At 35.0% G+C, this 22,560-nt stretch overlaps 1 protein-coding gene across 1 annotated transcript; it reads right to left on the bottom strand.

The window, feature by feature from the left end:
- Positions 1-18,437: 18,437 nt before the first annotated feature.
- Positions 18,438-20,610, bottom strand: LOC113773719. The gene is made up of 5 exons (XM_027318342.1): positions 20,574-20,610; positions 20,344-20,403; positions 20,213-20,243; positions 19,506-20,127; positions 18,438-18,722 (listed from the first exon to the last, which is right to left on the bottom strand). Exons 1-5 carry the CDS (start codon positions 20,608-20,610, stop codon positions 18,438-18,440), a joined length of 1,035 nt encoding a protein of 344 aa, XP_027174143.1.
- Positions 20,611-22,560: the final 1,950 nt, after the last annotated feature.

Below are 22,560 nucleotides of genomic sequence, written 5' to 3'. Positions count from 1 at the left end.
ATGTTCAATTGCTTGAAATATATTCAATTGTCATTGTAATTTACATCTTAATTAAATTGAAGAAAATGTGGGTATGTTAATGAATTTATACCTGAGTATCGGTTATAGTTGTTCAAATGCCTTTTCCTTCACATTCTTCAGTTTTTTTTCTTTCGACTTTCGAGATTGGGATATTTTTGCTGCCTTTATACTCTGTATTCCAAAATGGTTTTCAAGCGAAACTATTCTTGGTCGTTCAATTTGAGGTGAGTTTTGTTTCTTAATTTTATTGTTTATATGGGAGGTTTTGGTGGTGTGGCATGTCGAATGACTACTTCTATCGCAAAATTTGAAAATCTAGTTGCGTAATTTAACTATAATATTATGTTTTTTTTTTCACAAATTTGGCTGGTCTGTGTAATTTGAATTGTGTAGTTATGATGCAATAGATGTGAGGACCTGGGAAATTATTTATTTTTTATTTATTTTTTTGAATGTTTTTTTTTTTACTTTAAATTATTCCCTTAATTTCCCTGATATTTTTATAAGTGAGTCAGGTTTTTAAATCATTTTCTTGTATAAATTAGTACATGTTGAGTTTGAAGTGCATTATGGAAGTGGGACCCGTTAGTACGGTAAGTGCGATAAATTTGTAACGACTAGGTGAAGTTTTGCATAAAGGGATGTTATTTTATAAGGTGTTCAGGGATAATTAGAGGTTAGTTAAATAGATTAGTTCTGGAAAACAAAGAGATGAGCATAAACCCTAAGGCGCCATTTGTCGCGATACCGTTGGGAGTTGGACTTTGACCAAGACCTTCTTAACTTTACTAAACCAAATTTTGACCAAAATTTCTTCCCATTTTCTTCCTAGCTTGGCCGAAAATTAGAGAGACAAAACAAGGAAAGGAACTTCATCTTCAACCTCAATTTCTAGCTTGAATCTTGAGTTTCAACTGATAATCTTGCAAACTACTCCATAAAAGTTGATCACTAAGAAAGATTAAGGGTTTTGGTAGAGTGATTTGGGAAGAGAAAGGTCTTGGCAGCCTCTTTGCATAGGATTTTAAGGTATTTATGGCAAAAAACTTTCCTCTAGTTTAGGGTTGCAATTTTGGTAGTTTTATGAGAAATTTCATGGTTTGAAGTGGGGATATGGAAATTTTCAGTTTTTATAGTGAAATTTCTGCCTATATATGATGCTTAAGGGTTGGCCATGGTTTGATAGTTTTGCTATGTAAAAAATCTAGTTTTTATATGCTAGTTGATTTGCCTAAGAAAAATTTCAGTTTAGGGTTTCCAAATTCAGCTTGCTTATGGTTGGTTTTTTAGTATAAATTAGCTATAAATGGAGGGTGTTGTGGCCTTAATTATGTGTATTTGATAGCTTATCATTTGTGGTTGCGATTGCATTTGAATTGAGATGAAATTTGGTGTTGAGTTTGGATGGAAAAGTAAAGAAAACCAGGGGAGGTGCTACTGAAAATTTGTCCGCAGGGAACCTTGAGTAGGCTTGGAAAATCTGTTATATTTGGTGTAGAAAAGTCAGAATGGAGTTCTATTTATTGTGTTTGAAACTAGATTCAGGGTACTTTCAACCGTGAGAATTTCATAATTTTTCTCAATTTCTATGAATATCTGTGATTTTTCAAAATTGACTGAATTTTCATACCTGTTTTGTCTTTTGACTGGATGAAGCAACAACTTGAGGTTAGACTTTGACTGACTTGTGGACAGAATTTTACAAATGTGTCTTCTGAGAAATTGTAAACCTTTGAGTCTATTTTCCGACGGTATAAAGTTTATAAATTTTTTACTTAAAAAACTTAAGATATGATTTTTCAAATAGTATCGCGCCAAACTAAAAAAATTCTGCTTTCCTAGAACCGTTCTTACTTTCATTTCCAACTTTAGAATTGGAGTTGGTAAACTTTATTGAGTTGGGTTTATGAGTAGAATTGAGGTTTAAATGAAAGGAAATGAAGTTTTGGAAACTTTAATTTTTTCATGAATTTTGGCTTTGTATTGCTAGTCTTTTAATATAGTATGTAACCACAGGACTCGAGAGAGTTCAAGAGGACGAACCAGGATTAAAATGAAGGATTGCAATTGATTGGTGAGTGCTCCAACTACATGTTTCGTGCTCATTGTTGTTAGAAATTGCTAGGTACTTGATTTATCGTCTCATCGGCAAGTGTGTACTTTATCGCACTTGACCTAAATCGACTAAACTTGTGATATTCTGTTAAAGCATGTGTTGGCCATTTTGTTATAACTGAATGGTGGCTAGAATCCGGCCACTTTCTGGTTGGATTATCAGCCGAATTCGAGGTAGTAGGTAAGCAAATTGTTTTCTGCCTTTCCTGTCAATCCGGCCTTGAATCCGGTCAATATTTAGCCGGATTTGCTGAAGGAATTTCTGATTTTTTGCAGTTTTCCTCCAGTTTTCTTGTTTGATTAGGTTTTCGAACTCACCCAGTTTTCAACTGTTTGGACTTGAAATGCTTGAAAAATGATTTGTTGAGGTTAATTGTGATTTGAGTCTGTTTAGGCAAGTATGCTCTTATGTACACTCAATTGACCTGATTGACTAAACACTTGATATCTCATTCATACATCAACAAGTAACTTGATTTACATGTGACCTGTAAAATGACTTGAAGTTCTTGGAATGCTTGAAAATGTGACTTGTTGGGTATTACTTGTGACTTGATTATGACTAGACAAGTATGTCCTTATTTGCGCTCGACCTTCATGAACTTGAGTAATTGATCTTGTATGTGGATCCGCATGTTTATGTGCATGGTTGTAGACCGGCTACATTTCTCTTGTAGCGGTTGAACTGTAGACCCGCTACATTTCTCTTGTGATGGTTGAATAGTAAACCGGCTACATCCTTCTTGTAGCGGTTGAATTGTAGACCAGCCACATTTCTCTTGTAGTGGTTGAACTGGGTCTTGGACCTTATCCGAGATGTCGGGTAAGTGGAATCTAGGGTTACTCATACGTATGCGTGAATGTAAGTCGGTAATGGGTGAATTGAGCTCTCGTTGGACCTCTTGCTTTAGACCAGCCTCAGAGCGGTTGGGTAAGTTGGAAAATCTTGGGTAAAGGATAAAGTTCCTAACCTGTTTACTCTTGATTGAAATTCATCACTTGAACACTGATATTACTGAATCCGGAGTGTTAAGTGACAACTAACGTCTCCAATCATTTACTGCGTGAGCGTTGGATAACAGCCAATGACTTCACTCTTGAATATCTGAATACTTAGGGGCTATAAACCAAATTCTGAATTACTGTATATCTGGGACTATAACTCCAATCCAGCGCTAGTTGGGCGAATCGAGCCTGCAAGGGTTTAATCGAGGAGATCGACGAACCTTGGGTACTTCTTTGACGTTCGGGCCCGGTAAGGGGTATGTTTGGTGGATCGAAATTGGTGTAAAGTGGTGATGTACGGACATTATAATTTCGTGGTTGACGGAGAGTCAACGGATCTTGATCAAGCTGCGGTGGAACTTGCTCCTGAAAGCAATCTATATCTTTTGCCATGAATATGTTCTTTACTGTACACTTTTACATGATCTATCTGACTATTTGTTTAACTATAGACTGGATTATGATCTATTTGATTATGACTTGTTTCTTGATATTTGGGTATGGTATCTTGTCTCTTATTTTACCTGCTTGGTTAGTTGGAACCTCATTGGGTTTCTATCTCATTCCATGAAATTTGTTTTTCTTATAGGAGTAAGAACGTGAGAATGGGAGTGGAGAAGACATAGATTTTGTCTAGGTTTTGTTAGCTGCTCGCGTGAGTACTTCATAGATGTCTAACCGACTTGTTTGGTTTGATTTTTGTAAGTTCGACTCTTTAGCTGTATTATAGGTTATGTGGATATTGGAGGTCTATGAATGTATATATTGAAGGTTGTAATTATTAAGGTTTTATTTATAAATTTTCATGATACATGACTGAATCCTGACGAGAACTAGGCAGACAGTCTGCCAAACTCTTGGGTACGCCCTAGGGGGAGGTGGGGCTGCCACAATAGGTTTGGAACAACTGCAAGAAAAAGTTTTCCGAGGAGTATCTGCAATAAGGTAAGCCAAAAAAATTACTTTAATTAATTCAGCTATGGTTTGTTTTCTATTGCATGTAGTAAGTGATTCGCATATGAAATTCATTTTGATAGTAATTTGATAGTAAAGCATTGTGAATTGGTAGGTTACATGGTATGCTGTGGATTTGAGTTTGAATTGTTTAGTCATTGATGAATTAATAGAATAAACACCTTCTAAGCCACTCATATTAATAGTGTTTCACATGTACCTTCTAATTAAGCAGAAGTAATAGAAATGGTTCGATTTCTTTAGGCAGTGATGAATTTATAGAAACCCCTTCAAACAAACAACTTCAATGGGTGTTTTCTTAAATTATAGAATAATGAATGCTTTCTTAAACAGGTAAACAAAAACTAAAATTGCTACGAAAAACTAAAAAGATGAACGAAAAAGAAACCAAAAGATGCGAAACAAAACCTCATACTCTACAAGAATGAGCGTGGATTTTAATTTTAATCCCAAGAATGGACATATAACTTATGAAATTACTTGTAATCCATGAAATGTAAATTGAATAATAATCAGAAAAAAGGAAAACTTAAATGACTTTTTTACAGATACTATAATCCTTATTAATCAACAGGTTGATTAGCATTTTAACCCCAAGAATAGACATATAGCTAATGGAATTACCTGTAATCTGTAAAATGCAAGTAGAATAATAATCTAAAAAACGGGAGACTTAAATAGCCTTTGCAGACAATCTATTATTGAAACCTATGCTATGAAATATTATCGCTTAATATGATATCCCATTTTTATCTTCATTCACTTATTCTTCTACCAATTTAAATATTTTTGAAAATTCACAAAATAACAACATAACCACCAACAAACAACTATTTTAAAATTCTTTTTAATCACAGGCACCAATAATAATAAGTAAATCAACAAATCGAGGTATTGAGATATCCATTATTTGAAAAAAAAATTATTTATTTTGACATTGTAGTACTTTTTCGTGACGTGAGATAAACAGATGATTAGAAAGATAAATAGATGAGAAAATGTATTAATGATAAAAATTAAATAATTGTTTCATATAATTGACATCAAAACACTCCCATTTTAACACTAAAAAAGTATATCATGTTGTAAAACTAATAAACTACTATAGTATAAATGGAGATATTAGAGAAAGATGTAGAGAAATGGAGAGTGATATTCTTATTATTCCAAATAATACAAAAGTCCTTACAAAGGGTGTCAATGTACCTCTATATATAGGTACTACAAGATTAAAGGTACATTAATCCTATTAAACACCCACTACTACAAGAATATGAAAAAACCTATGAAACGGTTTCCCACTACATGATTATATTTATGGATTGTAACTTCTATACATAATGTAGCCATAAATCAAGGATTAATCCTCTTGGGAATACAAAGGGACATCCACATTTTAGTTGTTTCATAACACTCTCCCTTGGATGCCCATTACACAAAGAATATGCCTCGTTAAAACCTTACTAGGGAAAAACCCAGTGGGACCAAAAACCCTATTGAAAGAAAAAGAGTACACTATTCTTGTGTATTAATTTCTCCCCCTGATGTAAACATCATTTGAGATCTTTTAATCGTCGCATTCCAATACTCTTCACCAATTACACTGAGATATGGTACTTCAGGACCAAGTATCTCTTCATCTTCCTCTCACAATCTAAAAGTATCCTTATTAGAATCTAATGATCTGACAATCATTAGAGTACTTAATGTATGTGACTTATCCATATAAAATCGCTTTAATACCTTCCGAGTATAAGCAGTTTGGTGGACAAAAATTTCACCTTTCAAATGCTCAATTTGTAAACCAAAGCAGAATTTTGTCTTTCCAAAATTCTTGATCTCAAAATCCTTCTTCAAATATTCAACATTATTTTGAATCTCTTCAGGAGTTCCAATCAAATTTAGATCATCAACATATACAGCAATTATCACAAAATTTGATCCATTTTTCTTGATAAAAACACATGGACATATTGGATCATTGGTATCCAAATATTTGTGAAAAATCTTGGGCTACTTGCCTTACACCTTCAGGTGTTTGGACTACAAGTCCAAAAACTTTTCTTTTAACCAATAAATCCAATTCAGATTGGATCGTATCTTTCCATTTTGAACAATCATTTCTATAGCGACATTCATCAACCGATCTAGATTCATGATCCTCATCAATTTCTATAATATCAAGTGCTACATTTCATTAGGCTCCAATTAAATTTTCTATGATTTCATTCTCTTCAGGAGCAGTCTCTTCAAGAGGTTGAATATTGTCATGACATTTATTTAATCTCCGGAGATATTTGAAATCAATTTATACCTTATTTAAGTAGGCCGGCCTTAAATTTATTTGTAGCACTTGTGCATGTTCTTCAGGGACATTAATTTTAATCAGAATATTTCTTGCAGGAATAGTTGATTTAATGACTCTTCTGGAGTTGATAAATATAACTTTCTACAAATGAAGAATTTCTTGAATTTGTAGTTCATATTATTTTGTATGAGGATCAAGGAAATTCAATTTTTCAGGTGATTTCCTTTCGGTTGATTTTTCCTCCCGCTAATGTCGGAAATCGTAGCTCATCAGAATAAATAAATCATTCAATAGATTACTCATCAATATTTTACGATATTTAATCGTAAAAGGTGATTCATACCGACATAAATTTTAAATTTCTTTTGAAACCATATATAGTATAAAGAGGGTATGTATAAATACTTGTCGGATCTCAAACATTATCACTTTTGCTATTCATTGGGATCAGTAAACTTCTGACTTACTGCAAGTGATGATTATAAATCAAATGAAAATGAAGACAACTATATCGATAATCATTTCTCTCTCGAATGATTATTATGATATAATTAACCTTTATCTCACTTGATTTCTAAACATGATCTCTATTATTGTCTCATTTAGTATCTCAATTTGATATCCATTTCGACGGATATTCAAATTCAATAATTTTTCGAGACATGGTAAAAAATAGTGCTTTATTCATGATAAACTTTTCTCCTACAGGGAGAAACATAGCGATGGCTCTTCTTGAACTTTCAATCACTTAAACACTACAACTGATTGTGTTTGTCTCTTTTGTTGGAAAATAGTATATATACTAGCATTTATTAATGAGACACATATTATTGTCACCATAATTCTTATGGGACAAATATCATCACCATAATCCTTTGATCCCAAATATTTAACATCTATTTCTTCTTCAGGAAGAAAAGCTAATTAAATTAATCATCATACACCTTTAGGGTGTTTAAAGAAATTGGCCATGTAAAGATGATATTATAATTTTGATTCGTCAAATGTACTTCGGGACATTTATCTTTAGGATCTTTACTTTCTTGTCCTTATCATTATTATCCCACTTCAAGTGGTAATTTTTTTCTTGTCGTGGTAAAATATATATTTACCAAAATCATAGTCATGGCAGCAACCATAATTAGTAAATTGAAATGTAGTCGCATTCACTTCTGGGAATGGACTAGAATTAGCATGCAATAAGTACAAAATACTTCTCAAAATTTCTCTTAATATTGCTACTACAGGAGCATATTCGAGAAATCAATTGTGGAGAGTATCATTTTCAATATATCTTATGAGTAAAATTTTCTCGACACAATTTCAACTGAGAAGTAATTCTGAAAATTGCATAATTATGTTCTTGTAACCACAGGTAAATTTATCATACCAGGCTTTTAAAATAATGACCATCTTCTAGTGGCCAAATATTTTCGTTAAAGAACGACCATCTTCAGGTGATCGAATTTTTTTCTTTAAGTATTTCAAAGGACAAGTAGATCCTCAAATATAATTGATTTTCTATAATAGCATCTCCAAAACTCAATGCATCAGAATATAAGTATTTATAACAAATAATTCTAAAGATAAATGAGTAGAATTAAATGAAAAAAAATTACCTCAAAGATGTCAAACAGTATATTGTTGTGGTTAATGGTTGCTCAGCATTAGACACTTGTATTTTTCAATCATTCAAATGTTAGTCATAAAAAATTGAAATAAGTTTGTGGATCAGAGATTTACCTCAGAAGTTACTTCAAGAAATACGGGCAGAATTTTGTGTTTCACTTTTGTTCACGGTAGAGGCTCCGTTTTCACCTTTTGCTCAAAAGTAGAGACTCGTACTGATAACGTGTTGTAAAACTAATAAATTACTATAGTATAAATGGAGATATTAGAGAAAGATGTAGAGAAATGGAGAGTGATATTCTTATTATTCCAATTAATACAAAAGTCCTTACAAAGGGTGTCAATGTGCCTCTATATATAGATACTACAAGATTAAAGGTACATTAATCCTTTTAAACACCCACTACTACAAGAATATGAAGAAACTTATGAAACGGTTTCTCCACTACATGATTAGATTTATGGATTGTAACTTCTATACATAATGTGGCCATAAATCAAGAATTAATCCTCTTGAGAATACAAAGGGACATCCACATTTTAGTTGTTTCATAACATATCATGCTTTGTATATAGATTGACTATAATTTATGCATCATTTGTGTAAATGTGTAGATAGATTTCCAAGTTGCATCCAAAATTCCATTTGTGTGCACTTGTACTGTAAAATTACTGACTTGTTCCAATTACTCCTATTGTGCATCTGTTTTTAATTTTATTTTTTCAATTTTTTTATGGTGGCATGATGATCAAATACTCCGATTGTGTAGTACTTTTTGGTACAATCCCCTACCCAAATAAGACAACCCAAAAAAGAAAAAAAAGTTTTGGTTATCCTCGTTCCCAACCTCGAACTCTCCGAAAACCGGACACTTTCGTCTCTTGGCAGGCGGGCAGCTGCCTTCATCTACTCCAATGGCAGAAAACAATCTGCCCGCAATCTGAAAATCCTTTCACCAGCGAGCATCTGAGGCTGAGGTTTCTGATCTCTTTTTAGCTCGTTAACGCCCACATTATGGGTCTAAATCTTGGTGCTTTTCTCTTCTTTTCTTTTCTTTTTTAATTACTTGTCATTGATATGTTATGCTTTAATTTTTCTTGTATCAATTCTCATGATTAATCCAATCATTGAAGGGCTTTACCAGGAGTTCTTAGACTAGTTTGATGAATTTATTTTGACGTTTCTTCTACTGATGCATCAATCATGTTTACGAATTATAAACACGTGAATCAGATATTAAATTAGTCCAGGAATCTAAATTGGGAGCTTCGGATTCTTCTGTTTGATGTTTTTGTTTGGTTCCTTGTGAGAATCGGAGTTGCACTAGAATTGGACTTGTCTATAGAAATTTTACTTAAATCCTATGGTATACAATTCAACTCTCTTTGAGGAATCAAACACACCCTTGTGTAGTGGATTCTTTTGTGTTTGGCATGTAAATGAAGTTACAGAATTGTAGAATACTATTTTCTTGTATTCGAATACTACTTTTTACGCTTTGCTTTATTAATAATTGTAGCGTGCCGTAAGCTTTTAGGGGTAATATATTAATCAAATGACAGTTTGGGAGATCTGTCCTCGTTTTTGTTGACGATAGGGGTTTTACTGATTGAAAGTTCCTTCTTTGTCATGTAGACTCGATTGGAAAGACGTGAAGCTGCTATTGCTAGTGACAGAAGTAGGTTTGACCATCAATGCATTTCAACGGATTCATTTTGAATTTTGTGACATCTACTAATTAACTCATCCTTATCCTTTTCTTCATGTGGATATGCTTCTTCAGATGCTGGGAATGAGAAATTATTGAATAAGGTCCTTGAGCTTTAGTCAAAGCTAGAAAATGTGAAAGCGGAACAAGCTTTAGAAAGAGAAAAGGTGTGCTTTGTGCAGTTTTTTTAATTTTTGCATGTTAAATAGTGCTAAAAAGGTAACCCAGTCTTGTTTTACGTCCCTTTTAGGCTCAGAAAAAGCTAAAGCAGCTAAATGCAGAAAATGCCAAGCTCCAATATCGTATAACACATCTTGTTTGAGCACTAAAGGATGCTGATTGTATGTTACAATCTAAGTGAGGTAACACTATATTCCTACACTGCTTATTATTTCTTGAGAAATTTACTCATTCATGTTATACGGTAAGGTTTTGAGATTCAGCTTGACCTTGGAATTTGAAGCAAAGTCCTGAAGAATTTCATTGCCCTCAAAACAAGTGCTAGCTTTCTTTTAATTTTTTTTTCTCCATTTGGCAAGTGTTTTTAATATTTGTCATCACTACGTCCCTGATTTGAAAGACTTCTGAACAATTCATGCGGAGCTCAGACAAAGTTACGCTTGACATGAATCTTACATGTTTTATCTGAATGGCCTTTTCATCTTACATATAGAACAGTACATGTCATCTCTGAGGAGTTTTACAACCTTCTTTTTTATTTTATTTAATTTTCTGTATTGAATCGATAATTTTTCTAGTACTCTTGCATTATTTTGTACATGCTACTTTTCAGGGACTTTTGGGACTTAGCTCCATTTATCTCTATCAAGTTGGAATATGCAAGTTGGTAAATAGCTTTCTATCTCTGTGACAACTTAGTTTGCACGTTCAAGATTATCTTTTTGCGAAGCATTTGGATAGTCATTTAATACTAATTTATGTTCATTGACTGCTGTTTATAGATGCCATAAAAGGTTTTATATTCATCATTCTGGCACAGCTTAAGACGTGTAGAACAAGCAATAGTTTTGATGGCTTTCTCTAGGCTTATTTTATAATCAAGCAGATACATTTAAGTTTGGCATTCTTACCTTTCACCGAGTAAACTCTGCAGTCTCCTATTTGGATTTTCTTGCAGTTAGGTTATTCATAAGTGGATTGATCAGTAATTTTAATTGATAGGTCTTTGAACTCTTCAGTCTTGCCCTGTCGTAGATTGGTTAGTTCAATGAGAATTGGCAAGCGAAAGGAGGCTAAGGTTGTCCATAGGAAGTACAGCACCTTCAGTTGTCATATTTGGCATATCAACTTGGGGAAGTCCAATTGCAGTTTGGCACTTGGTGCAATTGTTCTGCTGGTTAAAAGTAGATCTGATTTCTAATATGGATAAGGTTAAGTTAGCATTTATACTGCAAAGTAGGTAGAGTAGTTTTATAGTGCATGTGCCAAGCACCATCTTCAACGTTTAAGAACTTTTATGACCTCAGATGCTTTAGATATTTTACCAATAATACGTGCTCCGGAAATGGTTGAGGAGAACATTTTGAAGGTTACTCTAAGGAGAATATACACACTAGTTTACTATTGTCTTCAAAGTTTGAGAACTTTGATGAGTTTGGATGACTTTGTCATTTCATGAATTGTACTTGCTTCTGAAATGGTTGAGGAGAACATTCTTCAAGTTTACTTGAGCGAGATATTGAATCCACTTTAGAACTTGGCTACAGAGAATTAAAGTGAGTACTAGGAGGTTGAATCTTCTGACTCGTGATATCACCTCCAATCTTTGTCACTTTATCACAAGACCTAGGGGGATGTAGAAGAATATGCTTTGGTAAGAAAAATGGGAAGATGACTTGTTAACATCATAAAAAATGTTGATAGCGATTTTGTGGAGGGTGCAGCATTAGAACAAACAAGAATAAGAAACGGATAAGTTTTGCAGTTAGCACTTAGCTGCAGTTCCTTTTGACATAAACACTGTATTTAAACGAAGAAACGCGATATGGTAGTCAGGGTTACACGTCAAATGAAAAACTCAAAAATCTAAATGCAGGGCCATATTTGGAGAATGATCATTGTGATAAAGCATGTCAGAGTCACTATCACCCATTGGATGAAGTTGAATAGGTTTTCCATTGATATTTTAGTTCACCAGTATTTCTTTCATCATACTGTATTGTGTCAAAAAATTTAGAAAGTGGAGATTAAACTTTAGGGATTCTTTTTTTGGGAACCTACATAAAAAGGAAGTGCGTTTTTAGAAGAAATAAATGAGTGATTTGATCTTCATCTCAGACCTCTATTACTCTCGATTGACAATCCACATGTTAGATTCTTCAGGCATCTGACCTTTTGTCTTCTCAGTCACCTTTAAACTACAAAAGGACAAACATGGATAAGAAAAAGCGAGAAGGGTAAATATGCTGTTAACTTACTGAAGAAAGAATTTTTTTACTCAGAATTATACAAATGATTCTATAGTCACCAAGTGAGAGCTGACAATTATTAGTATACGTATGTAACATGATCATTTTGTCTTGATGTTAATACGTGGCTAGGCGTTCTCATGTAAAGGTGGATGCTACCTACACCATTTATTTACTAGATTAGCAGTGTCCTTTTTATCATTTATACGGAGAATAGAACTGCATGCCTGGGGACTGCACTTAACCAGCTGTAAACATCCCTTTGGGGTGAAAAGCTGAACTTTTTGCTTCTGGGTGGTTGTACTGTGGTGATGGGGGAGAATGATGTGTAGCTCATGCTGATGAGTAGTGTTGGAGTTTAGTTTCTCAAGTTTTATCTGGATATTAACCTATTTACTTGGAATGGAGGGAACTTGGTTGGTCCCATGCAGCCCCACTCTTGTTTTGTCCCTTCTACTTACATGATTAATTAGTTATTCTTTTAAATAACTTCACTTTCAAATCGAGCTATTTCTTTATTGCTAGATTATACCCACTTTCTTGAAATGGAATATATACAATTGCCAAAATGGCATAAAAAGTTAATTTGGGGGAGTTGTGTACTTTGAAAAGTCTTATATTGCAAATTAAATATCTTAGATTTCTTGAATTGGAATATATTACATTTCCAGGATACTTTTGAATTTCTACACTTCCAGTTTGATTATTTTAATTTAGTTAGTGGGTTAAAAGTCTTTACCCCTGCAAATGAGAAGTTTATTGAAAAACCTCAAATAAGCTTCATCAGAAAGATCCTTGCAAGCCTTCAAGCATAAACTCCCCTGGGGGAAGTAGGATTTAAGAAGGGTGTGCCTAATAGGAACATTTTTTGATGCAGCAGAAATTTGTTGGCACTCCAAAAGGTGTCTCATAAAACTGGTTCGTGTTTAGATCATGCAAAAAATGGCAATAGAATGTTGTCAAGTTCTCAAAAGGGATATAAATGTAATAAATTTGAGGAACAAGGAATTTCTAGAGATTTTTCCTAGAAACCATCCAGCATCGCACCTGATTCTTGATTGCATGCACGTTCATTGTAAACCTCTATTCAAGGGCTCAGAAAATGATGAAACTGCATAGAATTCACAAGAATATGGAGGAATAAGGAAGTTCTAGAAACTATTCTGAGAAAGCGTCCAGTATTGGACCTAAGACTAAATCGTATCACCTACTCTGTAATACACTAAATGTCTGCAGCATCTCCAGTTTGGACCATTTGTTAGATTGAAATCTGCAATTTCTTTGGATGAGAATTACCTTGTCACAGGCTTCTAAGCATTTTCCTACTTGGCTAGATATTTTCTCCAACCTGAGTTTTGACTGGGGCATTTTCACTGTAGAAACTGATTCCTAATTTAGAACCTTGGTCCCTAGATACCAAAACCACACAATTCTTGTTAAGATAGCAAAGTTCATAAATATTCTTTCTGACTGAATATCATGCCAAACTTAAAATCTAAGTGCCAAGAAGGTTCAACATAAAATTTGTAAATGTAGGCCCTAGGTTAAGCCTATCCTAACTACTAAAATGGCTTCTTACAAGTTAAGAGATGCCATGTTAAAGCTTGAATTTTCAAAGTAATCTCTGCCACCTTTTTTCTTTATATGCCCTAGTTGACTGTTGCCTTCTGTCTTTTGTCACTCACAAAGCATAAAACTGCTTGAATGACCTCCTCTTGTCATGCTTCTAGGGAAGCAAAGTAATTGCCTTACCTGCTCAGTCAGCTCAGTAGATTTTTGACATTATGTGACGTTAACAGCATGTTTCACATTTCAGCTTAGTAGTCTTTAACTCTTTGACTGGTTCTCTCTCCATTTCAATTATGCCATTTATTCTTTCCAATCGCATTCAACAATAGTATTTTGATGTGGTATAAATGAATTGATAATCATTTCGATTATAGTACAGTTAACTTCTTGTTAGAAAAGAGTAGTAGATAGTTTGAAATCTCTGGTGTGCTTCACAAGCACAGAAACATCTTTGTTTGTACAAATAGACATTTATCACCTCCTAGCTACTTATTTGATATCAAGAAATGGAGTGTTAGATGTTCAAGGATGGGAATTGGCTCTCAAGGTTGCATCCATGTGGTCCTTAAATTCTGCAGTGGCAGGACCACCAAGCACAGAGTTTTCAGTAACCTGTAATTATATAAATTTTAAATTCTAATATATATACATGAATCATGATAACTTGGAGTTCTTAAGTCTACTTTCTGATTTGCATGTGTCTGAATGACAGCTAAAATTTGGGGTTGATTTATTAATTTATTAAAGTTTGGGGTTGATTTAATAAGGTTCGTGGAGAAGATGTTAATTTTTCAGTGCAACACTTGTAGATTTTCCGTAAATAGGGATTTGAGTAGAGTAATGCTCTGAATGTCAGCCTATGACTCTTGCCTGGTTTATAAAGGTGGATGTTTGACTCTTTCGATTGCTAAAATCGAATTCGAATTAGTTCTAAATGATAGATCAGAGAAAATTAAGGAAAAGTAACGCAGGTAAGAAATTAGTTTATCTGTCGGGAATGGATATAGTAAATGTAGACCTTTCCAAAGCAAGTCTGGTTCCAGGTCAGTGACAGATGGACTCACTGTTTGTTTGGAGCCATGATCATGGAGGAAGATGACTGAAATGAGTGTTGTCTGCTCTCTCTTTTGTCTCATTAGATAATTCTTGAAGTTGTCGTGTGCAATTTTCTTTCTAATTGTAGCACTCATTGTAATATCACTTGGAATTTGTGCCTTGGGTAATTTAGTGCATTCCTACATGGATCTCTTTGGTTTAGTTATTCTGATATTGGGCATATAGACAAACTTCTATGCTTTGTGACACATTATTAATGTTGAGACAATGTGGTTATAATGCCCGCCCTGTTTCATTGGTAAGTAGATCTTATATAGAGTACTTCAAATTTTGATATGATATATGTCCAGGTTCAGCATCTGAATATAGAATTCTTTTTGGGATATTTTTCTTTTGGTGGGAAGTGGAGGTTTTTGGGTGGGGGGGGGGGTTGGGGAAGGAGGAGGAGGGGGTGGGCTGTGGGGGGAGATCGAGAGAGAGAGAGAGAGAAGGAAAAAGAGAAGAGAATCACCAACTTTCTATTTCTATCTTGTTACTTTTGACCGTTGTGCGTTGTAAAGTTCTGGCATTGCCCATAATCTTTCAGAAAGGCGAGTTTTAGATTCTGCCTCTGAAGAGAGATACTTTTCTTAGTTCTGGATAAGTCTAGATAGGGGATAGGTTGAGAGATTAGGAAAATATTTAAGTGCCAAAACTTGAAAACTTTTTCTAAACTTTGTTGTGTTTTATTTTTCTTTCTAAGAATTGTTTGTTTGATTTCTTGTGTTTTATTGTTGTTTGCAGGGAAGAATGATATACCATTTTGTGGCCTGAAAGTGTACCATAATCAAAAGCAGCAGATAAACTCCAATGGTTTATTTTTTTAGCTTTCTTCAAATTTGTGTACCTGCAAATGGTCTCTGTTTGGACTACTAAACGGAGGCAAGTCTCGGATTGTTTTGGCCTTTGATTTCAAAATGATAAGGTAAACGCCCAATTCATCACTCAGTAGAAAACTCCCAATCCTGACAATACCCTCATTCAGTAAATTTGTCTTTTAAGCTGTAACATGGAATTCATCCAGAATCAGATACCTTCTGAAAGCTAAAGGAGAGCAAGTGCTGACTGTGTATCAATCCTTGAGGGAAAACGGTGATGGCTTTGATACTGCTAAACAATTTAGAAGATCGGTCTGAGAGAAAAAGGTGGTGCCCCTGGTTTTTCTGTAGCTGCTGGTGATTTATCAAACACGAAAAGAGTTGCTTTTGCAACTGCTACTTATCATAAGCCAACTCAATAGATTTGCTGATAACAGTTGGGGGAGTTGCCACCACATAATCTGCTGAATTGCCTCCTGCGTGCAGTTCAATTATAACCACAGAAAGTGTGCAATTTCACAGAATACTGCTATCAAGAGTGCACTGTCGTGAATAATAATATCCATATGCAGTTAAATCACCAGCAACATTATGGCCCGGTCAAATGTCAAGCTCCACGGAGAAAAGAAACCAACAGAGTACCCAAAGTCATCAAAATTCTATCCAGATGAGTCACGCTTACACATTCTTAAAGTTTATAATGGCATTTTCTGTAAAATGGCTAAAAAATCGAAGCAAAAATAAGTTCATGCGGCTTCTATAATAACCGAGTATGTTTGCAATCACAAGGGAAATTAAAGGGCTGGAGGTGGGAAATTAAGAAGCTTGATCAAGTCACTTTTGTTGAGTTTACAGTACCTTTGGAGGTTGCGTTCCTTTGCCATGGCTCTGAGTCGAGCCATCGACAAAAACTCGAGATTCATTGCGGCCACGGATGTTGTACAAGAGAGTAACTTGAGAGGCTTCTTAACTCCAAATTCATTCGCTGCATGAAAGTTGGAGATCCGATCGACTTCCTCCTTGACCAAACCTTTCAGCCTTCCCTCTTGCATCGTCCGAGTGACTTGGAGATTGCCCAACTCTTCGCCTTTCTTGATCAATGGGGGGAGCACAGATTTCTGCCTTGTCCCTGGTGACTGACAAGCCGAAACAACATTGCAACTTTTCTCTCCACTGAAGTCTATACGGGTCTCCTCTTTTATTTTTTTGTTCATAGAATTATTCTCATCAAGGATCCTCTTGAAACTTTTCATAGTGGAGGGTTTGTACCCCATTTCCATACCAAGGGACGATTCTGGAAGTAGTCCCAACTCAAACATGGGGAAGGGCCTGTCTCTGTGTTCGGTAATCCCTGACTTCAAGGAGTTTGACGTGAATGATTCTGCTCCAACTCCTTCAATATGATGTGTTTGATTCAACAGTTGTGGCTTCTGTCTCTCCTTCAGCAATGGCTCTTTGGTCGTGCTATTGAACACCTCTGAAGATGATTCTCCAAGTGCCCATTCGAAATCAAAAAGCCACCAATCTTCTTGCTTCATTAGGAGGGGAAATTCGGCTTCTTTCGAGTTGGTTATATCAACCTCTTTAACCTTCCGATCTACAGGATCTGTCATGCAAACTGAAGTGATATCTGAAAGCTGGAAGATGCTCTGAAAAAAAAAAAGAAAAGAAAAGAAAAGAAGATGCAACACGGTTTCTTAGTCATATAAGAATCATCTCCGAAATGAAAATTTACCGTGTAGATATTGAATCCTCCTCATACTTTGTAGGGGGGAAAATTTGTGAAAACCCAAAATCCCATTTTTGCCAAAAGTCTTTATTCGTTAGGATTTTAACAAGTAATTTTACGGAAAAAAATTATTTCTTTATTGAATCAGAATACAAAAGCAATAGACAAAAAAAAAATCAAGAAAAGATAAAGAAAAAATACATTAACGCACATAATTTCATTCTGCAAATGGTGCATATATTCTACATCCTCGTTTAGATATTTAAATGTGATATATCGATATTTCGACCAACACTGAGAATTTCAATTCTCAAGCAGAGTAACTAATAGAATTCAGAAGAATTAGTATTAATATAGTAATTATAAGATATGTTTATTCACAATATAATAACAGGTACAACTGATAAGTCACGTCTCAGTGAGTTAAACGATATGAGGGTGCTCGAAAGGGATACATTACTGTCGCCTCCTCAGCTTGGAAAAAGGTATAGTACATGCTTACATCAAACTAAAGAAACCAGAAACCAAGAGTCTCACAAATGATTAGGCCTAACTTGTTTATCAGTTCGAGTACATAAGAAACATCTCATACCATATCAGTTTCTGTAATGGTGGTTTCAGCGGGATTTGGAGATGGCTTCAACTTAGTGCTTTTAATTCTGAAATTCTGTACTGTGACTGCCCCGCTTGTTTCTTCAGAAAGATTGCAGCCCACTGTTCCACTGCTTGAACCAGCTATGTAGCTCAAGGCATTCGCACTGGTATCCATCATCATAGCAGTTGCTTCCTGTTTGTTGTATGAGAGCAGTAAAGTCAAAAGAAATTTGTACATTTATAATAATTGATTCCTAATTTGACGACCGATTGGTAGGTACCTTCTGAATGTCTGGGGTATACATCCTCTTCTCTGCCTCGGTCGTTGAATCATGTATTCCGCTTGAATCAATCTCCATCATTTTTCTCTTGGTGGATGCTTCACTTGCATGTTCAGAAAGATTTGGGAATGAGTTGATGATTGTAGTATCTCCATTCTGATCATTGTTTGAAGAAAACCAATATGAAAATGTAACAAAGAGAAAGGAAATCTTGTAGTCTACACGAGTCACAAGTTAGAATTGCGAATTCAAATCTAGCACTTGACAGATTTCGCAGGGCAGCCATGCTAGGAACTGCAAAATAATGCAAAGAGGTTGTCTTTACCTGGTCTTTCTCTTCCGCATCCTCTGAAACTTCCGGATTAAAAGGTTCAGCAATCTCTTCCAAGGATTTAGCAACACAGGCTATTGCTTCAGCATTGCTCAAGCCGGTCTCATCTGTGGACTGGAGAGCGGTGAGCTTCTCACAAGAGGAAGCGAAAAGTGATTGTTACTTAAATGAGGTCTTAAAAGAAACAAATAATACACACAACAAATTCCAAGCACCAAGTCGACATCAAATGTCCAGTGATACATATCGGCAAAGATGGTGTATTTGACATCACATTTGCCAGCAATACCATATAAAAATAGTGCAGAAGATGTTAAATTAAAAGAACAAACTACAATTCAACTAGCGTACATCACGTTGGCATGCAAAGTCATGATTATAATTTAAATCCGCAATAGCCCATACCATTATTCCCCAGAAAACGTGATGAACAAGAGGAAGCGAAAAGTGATTTGTTCACCTGATCTAATTCATGTAATCGATGAAGCTGTTTTACTTCCTTACTTCTTAAAAAAGGCTTTCTTTCCCTGAAAGTTACTTTGAATAAGTTCTCAAATACCTCACCCGATAATACTCTTTCAGTCATACATCTATCTGGCTTTTGAGATGCTTAATACCAGTGAACATGGTAGGAAGCATTTAGCAGCTAAGGTCTCAAATATCTTCAGGTATTGGATAGGAAATTTATACATATTCTGAAAAGTGACATGACCAGAAATAATCCAGAACAGGTTTTCAGCCGCTTCATTTCACATCAACTATTGCACTTATTTACAAACAAGAAAAACCAGGGGATAGTAGAGGGTAATATGAAAAACTATGTCTAATCAATTAACCATGCCAACTTGCTTAGTGGGGCAGCAGAGCAACAGAATAAAATTGAGGTATTACACAAACCTGCTTATCTCTGTTTGGAAAGTAGTACTTTTCCAGAAGAGCTTTTAGTATTTCACTCAGTTTCGGAGCAGGTTCTCCATGTTTATGGTGAGGGACACCCATTTCATGTTCCATTTGTAGTGTTTCATCCTGACCAGGATCTCCATTTGTTTGGAAATTAAAATCCCTCTCATGTTCCGCTTGCAGGTTTTCAATCTGAGCAGGTTCTAGATGTGTTTGGCAAAGAACACGCATCTCATGTTCCAATTGTATTTTTTGGTTCTGAGAAGGTTCCTTACATGTTTGGATGTGAGAATCAAGGTCCTTCTCTGTTTGTGGGCTTTCAATTTTCGCAGCATCTCCATCTGTTTGAAAACAAACATCCAATTCATCTTCTGTTTGTTGTTTTTTATTCTGAGCAGGATCTCCATCTGTTTGGAAACAAAAGTTTAGTTCATTTTCTGTTTGTTGTTTTTCATTCTGAGCAGGATCTCCATGTGTTTGGGAACTAGACGCCTGTCCTTGTTGCTGTTGCACTTTTTCATTCTTCAATCTCTGAATCGAGATATCTAGCACCTTGGTCCTCTCTGTCAAAGTATCAAAGCATATCTTAGCCCAAGCATCATCTTCCAAAGCCACTTGCCTGAAAAAAATATAATTTCTCCTCAAGTTCCTTTATCTCGGCATCAGCCTTAGGTATCAATTTTTTCAGCACTTCGATACAACACCTTTCATTTATGGCATCTTCTTCCATGACATCTATGACACACATATAATGGAAAAGAGGGGACCTTAAGTCAGTCTAAAAAAAGTCCCTAAAGAAACTGATTAGCAAACATTGTAAAGGGGATAAACTTACCGCACCCCACACCAGAGGAGAAATCAGACTGCCAATTTCCTTTAAAATCAGCACTGTCATCTGTAACCAAAAATTACACAAACAAAAATAAGAAGTCAGCTTTAGTGAAATAGAAATTTTCCATCTTGCAAAATTCGAATCTATACAGAGTTCCAGTAATTTTTTCAGTCTAAACAACCACCAGTAGTAACTTGAATCATTTAGCTAAAAAAATAACAAGGCAGAGCAACCTTCACAAATTGGTGGATCCCAGAGAGAAGAATCCATAGTCTTAGTCAATTTCGACCTGCAATATGAGTACGAAAATATGATGATAAAATATTTTGGTGATACAGAGAAAATGTTTCCAACAGATATCTGTTGTTGAATCTGTAAATAAAGAAATATCAGTAGTATACACATCCAGATTTTTCAAAGAAGAAAGATGATTAAAAAGCCATCTCAGCATTAACTTAGGACAAGATAGTTCATCCCACGCAACAGTGATCCTGCTAGCATGCAGATTATATAATACCTTGATAGCATGAAGATTATACATCCAAGTCATTGGCCGGCATTCCCCTCCTGTCTAATTTTCACAGTTGGAGAGTCTAATCTAAAACTGAGTCTTTGGTTAAAAGCAAACTTTCATGCTTTCCATTGTCTCATTCTGAGTTCTTCTAGATGGAATATTTCTGAAACATTGCATTCATTTCATGAATTCTCTTATAGTGTTTCCACCATTAATTATGATACTCAGCATATACTGAGAAAAGCTTTGTCCTCTGGGTCGTGAGGGCTAGTTTACCATCTCATGCAGCAGTTTGGAAACAATAGATATGTAAGGCAAGTCTCATCCAAATAATCAGATATGGTGAGCAACCTCAAGTTATCTTCTGAAAACAGCAAAGATAAAACAAAAGCAGGTCTCACAGCTAAAAGTTGGAATAAAGTTGTCTAAATCCAGCAGTATGTCCTGGTTTATGTAGCATGTTAGGAGTTTCAGTTTTCTAGAATGCTTCTTTTGTTTTTGTGTTTGAATGTTTTTTTCAGTTGCATACAGTGTTGAAGCTCCAGAAGAAATCATGTGAAACAACAGCATCTTAGATTTGGTGACCTGTTTACTTCTGAACATAGCTTTCATTTCCTCCATCTTACATATTAGTTTACTGGAATGAATTCCCCAGGTATCATTTCAACTTTTTTATTTAGTACTAAATGGAAACTAGTAGTACCATACTGTAATTGGAAGAGCTACTAATTGAAGAACACCTCTAATTCCCATATGTTTAAAACAAATACTGAATATTTAGGCAGAAATATCATCTAGCAAGAAAGGATATGGGGAACAAAATGGATGAGTTGTTAACAGTAACGGAGAAGGTGTTGATCAACTGCAAGAAGTGTCTACCCACCCCAATGGTACCATTGCTCTGTAGCATTAGGGAAGAAGATCCTTGTAAGTTATACACTTTCCCCAGACTTGTTCCATTAGGAATTTTGGCCTATAAACCATCCCAAAATTATTCTCCTTAAGAATCTAATTAGCGAGCTCAATACTGGGTTGCATATGCAAAGATGAAATATTAAAACATGGCAAATGAAATTGACTTTTGCGCATCAGCTTTCAACTTTTTTCACATTAGATTGAATGGTAAATATGTTACGTACATGTAGCATTGTATAAGGGAACAAAGAAGACATGTACATAAATAATCAAATAAGGCGGCTGTCATTAGAAAAATCATTCCCTTAACAAGAATAGATGGGAATTACACAAAAAAGAGGAAAACAGACAAAACGTACAAAAGAAGAACTAATTCATCCATAGCCACAGCAAATGCTCTAACTAGACCTTTGTCTATTAAGGATGCAAAAATTAGAAACAAAAAATAAGAAAAGATGACAACAGTTACATGACAAAAGATACCAGAAGAATATCAACAGAAATAAGAAAGAAATTTGTTTGACTTTTACTAGAATAAGGCCATGGATGAGTGGAAAAATTCGACAGTCAATTGAAGCATCCCCACATTTGAAATCAATATTACCCCGATCTAATTTTTTTATAACAAATCTCATCCCTAAAATATCAGAAAATTGAATAATTTAAGCCAGATAAGTTAATTCATTTGTAGCAAGTATAAAGGTGCGCACACAAGTGATACATTATATGCATATGATACATCTTCTTGCATATGCATTGCCAATATATATGCGAAAATTCTCCACCATCTC

Source organism: Coffea eugenioides, chromosome 6 (genome assembly GCF_003713205.1).
Source record: "Coffea eugenioides isolate CCC68of chromosome 6, Ceug_1.0, whole genome shotgun sequence".
Classification (NCBI taxonomy): Eukaryota; Viridiplantae; Streptophyta; class Magnoliopsida; order Gentianales; family Rubiaceae; genus Coffea; species Coffea eugenioides.
This window is presented reverse-complemented; position numbering and strand designations above follow the sequence as displayed.